At 37.0% G+C, this 10,568-nt stretch overlaps 2 protein-coding genes across 8 annotated transcripts in view; both read right to left on the reverse strand.

Annotated features, from left to right (window-relative positions):
• Positions 1–8,645, reverse strand: part of VPS13D (vacuolar protein sorting 13 homolog D) — a 103,499-nt gene extending 94,854 nt beyond the window's left edge. For 6 of the 7 annotated variants that reach the window (XM_026862475.1, XM_026862473.1, XM_026862470.1 and 3 more), the window contains exons 1-11: positions 8,478–8,645; positions 7,542–7,619; positions 7,106–7,296; positions 6,731–6,811; positions 5,297–5,417; positions 4,977–5,077; positions 4,481–4,651; positions 3,426–3,526; positions 2,650–2,818; positions 971–1,063; positions 54–264 (exon numbers count right to left, since the gene is read on the reverse strand). In XM_026862475.1, the coding sequence (XP_026718276.1) occupies positions 54–264; positions 971–1,063; positions 2,650–2,818; positions 3,426–3,526; positions 4,481–4,651; positions 4,977–5,077; positions 5,297–5,417; positions 6,731–6,811; positions 7,106–7,296; positions 7,542–7,619; positions 8,478–8,574 (1,414 nt within the window). In that variant the 5' untranslated portion in view covers positions 8,575–8,645. Of the gene's footprint in view, positions 1–53; positions 265–970; positions 1,064–2,649; positions 2,819–3,425; positions 3,527–4,480; positions 4,652–4,976; positions 5,082–5,296; positions 5,418–6,730; positions 6,812–7,105; positions 7,297–7,541; positions 7,620–8,477 lie in introns of all 7 variants that reach the window. The other variant, XM_026862469.1, reaches the window with a different exon arrangement.
• A 1,866-nt stretch (positions 8,646–10,511) lies between these two features.
• The window catches only part of TNFRSF1B (TNF receptor superfamily member 1B), a 10,699-nt gene continuing 10,642 nt past the window's right edge, over positions 10,512–10,568 (reverse strand). Inside the window, exon 10 of the mRNA XM_026862931.1 lies at positions 10,512–10,531. Within this exon, the coding sequence (XP_026718732.1) occupies positions 10,512–10,531 (20 nt within the window). The remainder of the gene's footprint in view (positions 10,532–10,568) is intronic.

Consider the following 10,568-nt stretch of genomic DNA (forward strand, 5'->3'; position numbering starts at 1 on the left):
CCTTTACCAGGTATGTAACTATGGTAGTGTTAACAGCCTTAAAACAGCCATACCTAGTATGTCTTCTGGACTCCACTGTTCCTGTGGGTCTGGCAGCAGCCCTTCAAAAGGTTCACCTTCATATGTTTGCTGAGCATACCCATACCAACCTCCCCAACCAGGAAACCAAGACTGAAGATACTGCAGCATTCCAGTGCTACCGCCATGTGCGGACTCTGCTGTAGGGGAGCCTCCAGGGTACTCGGGCAACGGCTCTTTAACACTCTATGTTTGAACATTGAAGACATGACACATTACTGCTGGTAAGTGAAAGAATATCATACGTGTATGAAAACATCACAGTAAAAATACAACTCCATCTACTATTTACTCAACGCTCTTCAGTATAACAGTGATATTTTCAATCAATACTTAGCCTATTAGGAGAGCAGCAGCAAAAAGTAACAAACACATCATCAGTTACCTTCTGCATATTCACATATGAAGCCATATGGAATTATTAAATTATTAGTCTAGAGACAGTAAATCAAATAAGTAGTCACTTGACACCATGAAACATGCTCTAAATTTTAGCAGCTGTATTTGAAAGAGAGACAACATTGTACTGTTACAGAGATTAGTCCGTATTTTATGAAGTGTGCTCAGAAAGCCATTTATACAAAGCTCACTTCTGCCATATACTTATTCTGGGAAAATGCTCATTATAAGCTCTTATTTCCACTCTCTGTTAGATAGAGAGTACTTGCTGTAGGAATTCTGGCAAGTTTTATTGAGGAAGAGCATCATATGAGTGGACAAAAGATTTCACTGTGCAAGTGACAGAACTGTAAAAACTGCAGGAACCAAGCACTATTTGCAATTGTAGCATTAACACCACATGCTGACACTCTCTAGCAGAACAGAACACAATACCTCAAAATAATTGACTTACAGATTCCAAATACTACCCTGTATGCAGAATGTTCCTCACCTCAGCTAGGTCATGAAATTTATCATGAACTATCTCATATAGTATCTTCAACTCTTCATAAGTCTGCTCATCCTCAATACGATGCATTTCTGCCTGAAAAGACAAAAAAGGTTAAGTAACTGCATTAGAAGAATATAGCATCTTGTTGACAAATATATCAAAATTCTCTGCACTGAGTAAGTTTGAGATTCCTAGGAAAAAAGGCAACACTGACATTCCCCCATATTACAAAGAAAGTTTATCTGCATTGTAAAAATCCTTTGCCCAACTATATCTTCCTATCATGCATCAGAAGCAACATTTGCAGCACAAAATTTAAGCCATGGAAAATAACCTGATTTAACAGAATGTCTAGCTAGCCAGGAGCAAAAAAGGCTTCTGTCCTGAGGTTGCAGAGAGATGGGGATGAGTCTCTTTAACCAAGTAACAAGCAACAGGACAAGAGGGAATGGCCTCAAGCTGCCCAGGGCAGGGTCAGGCTGGCTCTGAGGAAGGATTTCTGTGCAGAAGGGGCTGTTGGGCATTGGAATGGGCTGCCCAGGGCAGGGGGGGAGTCCCCATCCCTGGAGGGGCTGAAGAGTTGGGTTGACCCAGTGCTGAGGGATCTGGTGGAGTTGGGAACGGTCAGGGTGAGGTTAACTGTTGGACTACATGATATTCAAGGTCTTTTCCAACCAAGATGATTCTGTGAGTAAAGAAGGTACAGAAAATGACCTGCACAAATTAGGACAATGTAGTATTCATATTTAGTTATTTAGGCATGTTGCCTTCTTTGTGCTGGTCAAGAAGTCGTTTGTGGAAGTTTATGATTCATCACATCTGAAAAACGTATCATGGAACAAGTAAGCAAAAGACATTTTTTAAGTCCAATAGCATTGTCCTTGTTACATTTCACAGCTCTGCTGAAGACAATACAAGCTATGTGGAAGTCTCCTGCTCTGCCAGGTACAATAAAGTCTCCAGTACACTGACCTTCTCCTACAGTTCATGTCTAAATAACACAAGTAAGGAATACAACTTTAAGTATCAATAAAATTGCACCTGTAATTAAGACGTGAGGTACATAGTGCCCTGAACTTATTTACTGAAAACCTAAAGATAAAAACCAGTTAATTTTAGTTCACAGTATTTTTTTTCTTTCTGAAGTAGGACAGAGGTTCATTGTTAGGGGCACTTTCCCTCTAAATTCTTCATCCTAAAATCAACTGTGGAAAAACAAAAAAATCAATCAAGAAAGCACCCCAAGCACACTGTCAACTAGCCATGATTTTTCCCACATTATCTACCCAACCATATGGGTGACCTGGCACACTTCTGATACATACATACTTTTTGAGTCTATAGAGAACATGAATTAAGAAAGCATATCACTGACTGACATGAGCATTCTATGAGAGTTAATACTATTTTTGGTGAAAACCAGTTACAGCTCAAAAAAAAGACAGCTTTTTGCACAGCAAAACAAAAACAGAAGAACCCTGCTGCACACACACCTCCCACAAGCCCAGGTTTCAAGCATTAAATATTCAATTGTGGTCAAAAGACAGACTGTTCAGTGAAAATGGCCTGCACTAAAACTGAGGATGTTTCTAAACTAGAACAGATTTTAAATTTGAGAAAATGAAACAAATCAATTATAAAATGATTAATCAACATGTAGAAAACACAAATCTAAATACCTGCTCTGCAGCAGACAGTGGTTCCCCCTTCAACTTGCTGTAATACAGGTCAGTGTAAGAAACTGCATCTTGGGCCCGATGTAAAGCGAACTCCCAGGTAGAACGTTGTCTCTGCTCCCTGATCTCTGAGAGATTGGCATTCAAAGCAAAGATCCACCATTCTCGGCAGCTGAAACATTTTTAAATTACTGTATTACCACTATTTCCAAAAAACCCCAAATGCATGTCAAACTGTGAAAAGTCCAGGAGAGGTTCAGTGAAAAAACAGAGGGCAACTGGTCAGAAAAAGCATCAGTATTAGACAGCATTATGTGGGCTAGTTCTACAAATTCTGTGCAACAGTGCTCTGCAAAGTCCCCACCACTTCAGTGGGTTTTAGTGCAGCTGTTATATATCAGGCAGAGACAACAAAATGAGTTACAAAGAGCTCTGGTCTGAAATGATACCATCTTCCTTATTTATCAATAAAAGAAACTTAATAGGAGCTCTTTCCATAAAGAAAATTTCAGAACATCACCACTGTGCGCATGGGGGTAGAACCTCCAACTTAATTTCAGTTCTTGGAAACTGTGAGAGAAAGATTTAAAGCCTCAGGGAAGAATAATTTTATTTTAAGGCTGAATTACATCTGAATATTTAAAACTGATTTATGAGGTTGGGGAAACAAGACATGAAAACTGAAACTGATTATCATCGACTTTTTTACATTTGGCTTCACTCTAGTCTCCCTAGTATGTTAATATATATATTAATACCACATTTATAGATATACTTACTTCTCTGTTACTGTAACCTTTGGTCTCCACTTCCTGAATTTAAGCTGTCGTTCCTTTCTAGCCAGTTCCTTTAAAAATCCCATGATCTGCTGATACTGCATCTTTTAGTAAAACAACATAGAGATCAATTAGGCAATAATGGAGAGCTTTCCAAAGAAAAGGGGAGGAAAAAACAAAACAAAAAACAACCACAGGCTTAGTTTATCTGCATCACTGGCCCACCTATGGCTTCAGAATTAAGATTAATGTTAATAACAATTAATATTAATGTTAATAACAATTCATAATTTGGTTCTCCAGTGTCACATATCTTCTCCCAGCAGCTAGCAGTTGTGACATCCAATTTACTTCCTCCCTTACAATGCAGAGATTGACATCTCCTTCCATGTCAGATTATCAATTTAACATTGGCCACTATTGTATATTCTATAGACTAAAAAACCCCATATGCATCCCTCCTGTTACTCAATTAACAAACAAGAATGTAATTTTTGTGCAATAACCAGTTGCAGTAAAATAATTAAAATATTCTGGAATGCTTGGTTTTAAAACAAACAACTTCGCCAGTATATCCCTTTCAGCTGCCTCTAAAACTAAATCTTTAAGAAAGTATTAATTTTATGCTACAATAATTGGTATTTACACTGTTACAAACACTACCACAGTTTTATGACCCCTATAAGTATTTCCCTGTTTGAATCAGCAACTTGTTTTCTTAGAACTGGTTAATTCAAGATGGCATTTTACCAGCAGAATCTTCAGAAGCACTGACATACAAACAACAGTTGGAGCACGTAGGAAGGAAGAAACTCAGCCCATGTCAAACTACAATATGAATTTGTAGACATTGTGATAACCAAAACATAAAAGATTATCTTCTTTAATCAGTCATTCTGTTAGAAAATGACAAGTGATCTTGAAGACTGACTAGTCTGGGCACCCAACACAGCCTGCTGTAGTTAACAGCAGAGAGCTCCTGGCAGCCTCCCTGACCCCACCTCTCCACAGTCTCTGTTTCAGATACAGAGAGTTCCATGAAGATGTTTGGTATGTACCTGTGAAAGCTTCAAGGGTATAGTCTCAAGCTGAATGTCACACTCAAGCCGTGGAGTCTGGCGTGATCTTAAAGGCTCCTTAGAACAATTTCGCTTAAGAAGAGCAGAAGTGCACACAGGTTCCATGATGTAATTGTGATCACGACTTTCCATACTTTTATCCATTGCTTCCTATGGGTTACAAGCAAATTTATTCTATAAGAAGTGACTGTACAATGGTTTTTAGGATGTACTGGTTTCATATACTAGGATACACTTTATTAGCATGCCAGTCCACTACAAAAACCTCGTAAACATGTTCTCTCTTTAAAGGTAAAAGAAGCCTTTGTGGGTTGCACATGTATCCTATCATTACAGCACGAAACCATAAACTTCTGTTGCTCTTAAAAGCACCAGATCCAATAAATTCTAAGTCAGTTAGGTCTGCAATATAGAAAGCAGACTAACAACAACAACAACAACAACAACAACCACCACCACAACCTCCCTCTTGTACCTGCAGCTGACCAGGAGGCAGGTCACCCAATAAAGTGCAGTTGGTATCCCAATAAACACTGAAATCTGCAACATCCAACTGCTTTTTCCGCATCAGCTTCTCTATCTGAAGTAGAAAAAGTGGAACAAAGTCAAGATCACACCAGTCATGTTGGTTTTAGTTCTACATACTCAATAAACAGTATAAAATGCCCAGAATCACTTTATTACAATAACCACAAAATTACTAAAATGCCACACTTTTTACTAAATATTTACTAGGACCCATAAAACAGAGCATCACATCTTAGCTGCCATGAGTTCTTGTACAAAAAGTTATACCTACTGGTTCAAACACCGCATTTTGCATTGATACATTTTTGATGCATATGCCAAATGCAAATGGCTGCAAAGGATTTGTGACACCATCTTCAAACCTCAAATGGACATCCTGAATTTTTAACTAGACAGAAAAGAAAAAAAACATTACTAGAGACAACTATTTACATCATTAGAGTGGACAGCAGTACTATTCATTAATACCGACACAATTTAATATTCAGTTTCTGCAACTCTCCAACAAATCTCTGGTAGTTACTTAGATCTCATAATCTGATTTTGTACTCTCTGATTCTGTATTCTCAGACACCACTAGTCCCTGCTCTTCTGCCCCAAATCATTTAGCCCCTTTTACAAGACAGTGTACTTCGTTTTGCTATCTGCTGTTATTCTTCTTTTTAAAGGCAAATGTGTAATTGTCAACCAAAGACTCAAATTTGGTTTATGTAATAGAATCACCAACATAGGCCAGAATTACAAACTAATAATAACGCAAGGTGACCCAAACTAATTTACATTGGTAAAAGCTTTTGAGAGCACTGAGTTACTGTGGTTTCTCAGAGAATGCAGAGTCCAGGACTGAGAAAAGTATAGCTGCTCTCTCCTTGAACTCCTGCACCAAACACATTCTTCTCAAACATATCAGGAAAAGCAAGTAGTCTGAGGTATCTTGTTTCTAAACTGTCTCTAGTGAGTTGAAATGCAAACAAAAAACCATAGTCTGTCTACCTGGGCATAAGGAAAAAGAAGGATAGTCCTTTCATGGAGGCAAGCAGATAAACTTTAGCAAGTAATACACAGGAAGCTTCTGGTTCTTAAACACAAATGATTAATGATGTAAATGTTGCTAATGTCAAGAACTACATGAGGACTTTCAAAGAGAAAAAGCAACAGAGTATAACAGCCATACTCTGGAGTCATTTTGATACTTAGAAGACACATGGCAGATTTTTATTAATAGTAGAAAAAGACTAATTAAAGAACTTGAGAGACAACACACAGTCAAATAATCAAAATCACAGATCAGCAGAAACTCTGAGATTTGTTTCTTTACAAATCATCTTTTTATCGAAACAAAACATGCTCTTCTACTTCATAAACAATTCAGTGTTTCGATGGGTTTATAACTAGGAGAATTAAAATGTGAGCAAAACCCATCAAATTTCATGCAAATTCATTATCCACCTACTGTTATCAACCAAAAAGTTAATTTTCCCCTTTGTAAAAGCAAGATGGAAGATTTTTTCTCTCCACATGTCCCCATCGGGACTAGTTTAAGACTGAAGTTATGAAGGTTCAGTCTGAGAAGGGACTGTCCTCTGCCAAACATCTACCTTGGATTTACATATTTCTTCTCTGAGGACTACACAATGTGAAGCACAGTGGGCACAGATAATTCTTAACAAGTGGGAAAGGCTCTACAACACAAAGGCTTACTTCAATGTTTTCTACAATTCTTGTGACCACAGATGCAGTAACTGAGTACCAGTAAGATTCCCCTTTCTGTTGTCGCTCTTTCTAAAAGATAAAATAGGGATAAGAATTAATCACCACTGTAACAACTGGTCAGGAAACATATACCTTGTTACACTGAAATTACCCTGAACAGGAAGAAAGAAAAAAAAAAACAACAAATTCACCATCTCCAACATATGTGGGACACATGACGTGGTGGGGGTGGAGTGGGACAGAAACTGCACTATGTTAGCACATACAAATCAAATTCTAATTTAGTTTCCTATGCATAGGAGACTTAAATGCAATCCCTCTACCATAATGGTTTCTTCACCATGAAAGACAAGTCTGACTCACTTTCCATTTTTCTTCAAGAGCTAGAAGGAGGGCTTTCTTGTATTCTCTTTCTTGCAACTTCTCCCTTTCCTCATCAAAATCTTCTTTTTTTTCTGGTGCACCAATTAAGTGCAGTTTTGAGACAGATATGACCCATGGATCCACATGTGGGCGATAAAAAGGTATCTGTAGTGTTATTTTGCCAATGAAACCTGTATATACAAAACAGAGATTCCATGAGATTCCTTGTGAAAAGACTTCATCATCCTTGGAAAACTTGAAAAAAAAAAAAAAAAAAGCAGTGTAGAAACAAACAAGCTAAAATACAACTGGATTACCTGAAAACCAGGTTACCTCCTTCGCTCAAGCTTCTGACTCACAGGTAAAGGTTCTTCTAAAATATGCAATACTTCCTGTTTATAAATATTTGTCCTGCACACACAAGCAAAATACAAACCTGCCTTTACTTCAAATGGTAATTCCAATTCCTTCAAGGCATCTTTCTTTAGGGGCAAGTTTTCCAATTCAACAGCACCTATACAAAGAGGAAAAAGAGACAAGTCTGTTAAACAAGATTATGATAAAGGATGCCAAGTTGAACACTGTAAGTTGAAAATGACTAGCATCATCTTTTAAAGAAAAAAACCCAATCAAATACGATTTCATGAAAACAACCAACCTACTGCTTTCAAGTTGTGTAATAATTGCAATGGTTATTTAATATACTTCTTAATTTTCCAATGCCATGTGCTCAAACTATTTGATGAGGTCATACAGAAGAAATCTTCTGCAGGGTTTTAGATCTGAACTTTATTGTAACCAAGGAGAAAGCTTCTACTCTCTGACTTTTCAGAAGAGATACTTTAAGTATTTTCTCAATATTACAAAAAGCAGGAAGAGAAAAGCTTTGAAGTGTTACAAAGTATTCTCTCTAAAAATAGCAAATAGCAGCAAAAGGTAAATTAGACATGACCTAAACTACAGGTCTTAATTACAGGGATGTAACTACCAGCACCAACACCTAAGAGGTAATGGCTACAGAATACTTCCTGCCACAGTCCCTCAGTAGGAAAATTACTGAACAGTATTAAGAAAAATTACACTCAAATATTATATAAATTAAACTTGCTGATAAGATATGCTAAGCATACTTTTGAAAGTTGCATATATATTCATTTAACAGTGTTGATAAGAAGGAACAAGGATAGGAACACAAGAGAATTTACTATTCATTGTAAAATGCTAGCACAAATATTAAAAGCATTTATATAAAGGTTAAACACATTTAAGTGATTGTTTCTATTCCACCTTCCAGTCATTACAAAAACATAAGGCTTTTTTTTTTCTTGTAAAATCACAGTACACCCCTACAGAAAATACCACAAAGCCTCACCCTTTAGAAGAGCAACTGAAAGTTGGTCCGTGTTCAGGTTATTGACATATTTGCCCAAATAGGTGTTCAGGACCCAGGCTACCAATCCTTCCAACATGACTGTCCTAGAAGAGGGCAACTAATGTTTTGCTGTCATTTTCTGGATTTCTGTTCCATAATTACAGTCTCACTCTGAAAGAAAAGACATGAAGAAAATGACTGAGATCTATACTCTCAGCAGAACTCATACACTGCTATCATTGTAATTCTTATTGTAATCAATCTAAAAAGCAGTAAAAACACGCTTGATTTCTACCTTTAAAAAATGCTTTATGGTATACCCTTTAAATCTCAAATTAGAGTTTCATATAGAGCTTTGATGATTACAAAACACTCCCATTTGCAAATTAAGTTCATCTTTCCATCCTTTTTCTAATCAAAACACTTCATTTTGTTGCAATAATCAAGAAGGCCAATCCACAATCCTCTTCCAGAAAAGGGAAGACTAAAATTCTATGTTGATCTGAAGCAGTTTTATACTGGCCTCCTCGATTTCTGCTGCCAGTATTTTCTTCAAGTTGCCAGCATTCTGGTTTTGGAAGCCTGGTCTAAAGCAACAGCCCAGAGCCTTCGACTGTATTTTTGTAGAGTTCTTACGACATCTGTGAAACAACTCACCCTACCCAAACCCCTTTTGGGAAGAGTGTATGAGTGGGAAGTAATCAGATACAAGTCACATATATAGCTCATCAACAGTTACTCTAACAGGTTTTCAAAGCAATAGCATAGATGACTGCATCGAGGGAAAAAAGCTGCATTACTGAAGAAACACTGGTCATACACGCTGACATTTCTCTTCACACTCTTCTCCAAGGACTTGTTTCAACTTATGTGGTAATCAGATCACCAAAACCCCTAAGTACCTGTTCAAGTTTTTACCCAGCGAATTGCAAAACTCTTAGCTTCTGCAAGGACAGGACCAAGCATACTACTAGTGAGGAAAAAAACCCATGTAGGCCACACGTTGTGGTTCGAAAGCAGTAAATGTTATCAGTTCTGCATTTACAAAAGTCTCCCGATCCCAAATACCTCTATAAAGCAGTGTACATAAAATTGAATTCCACAGAGCAGAAAAGCAAGATATGTCAGACTTATTTACATCTGACAATAAAAGAAAAGAAAAACTTCACGAGTTAAGTTTTAAATTTTATATTAAGATTCAGGATTTTCCCATAATGAGGTTTGCTTGATTTTAGGCACCCCCATTTAAACCTTTCTTCCTTTCAAAAAAAGCCAGTGAAAATATTTAACTGATACAGTTAAATAAATAACCAGAATTAAGCAAATAATGAAAGGCTTTTTCTGAAGGCTGAAAAGTGAAACTATGCTGTCATGCAGAATGAAACGCAACTATCAAAGATAACACAGGGAAGTTAAATTTGAATCAAGCATATCCTCCCGTTAAACACGTTTAACATTTTTATCTTTGTATAATTTCTCAACATTTTTCAAAACCAACAGTGTTATACCACATAATAAAGACAAAGCATTCATCCACATGGGAGCACCACCTTAAATTGCAGGGTTTTATTCTAATAAAATCAACAAGAAAGCTACAGATCAAACAAAAGCAATCAGAGTAACCCTTGTCATGTTACCCTTTAGAAGATAAATAAATAAATAAAAAATCTACAGGTGTTAGGAGGCAAACCCGAGAAAAGATCCGGAAGATTCAGAAGCACAGAACAGGTTAGCATCCCAGTGACTGAAAACCACGCGTACATGGCCAATTCCATGCCTGAAGTCATCATAAGAACTGTAAATAAGGTAAATCACCTCCTTAACTTAAACTTGTGGAACATAAGTAACTACTTAGGAATCCTTCAAACGTTTTAAGTCTTTTACATTTGTAACTTTCTAGTCCACTGATATGCCACTGGAAAGAAAAACAAAACACTTATTTTCTATGACAGTGGCTTTATTTCCTTAACATACATAGTAAAAAACGAACAGTAAGCGCTTATCAAGATAAGAATCAAAGTCCAAACCAGGAACTCACTCATAGCCGGCTTTTTCTGGGGAAAAAAAAAAAAAAAAAAAAAAAAAATCTTA

The sequence above is a fragment of the Athene cunicularia genome, assembly GCF_003259725.1.
Source record: "Athene cunicularia isolate RWA chromosome 21 unlocalized genomic scaffold, athCun1 chr21_part1, whole genome shotgun sequence".
In the NCBI taxonomy this organism is placed as follows: Eukaryota; Metazoa; Chordata; class Aves; order Strigiformes; family Strigidae; genus Athene; species Athene cunicularia.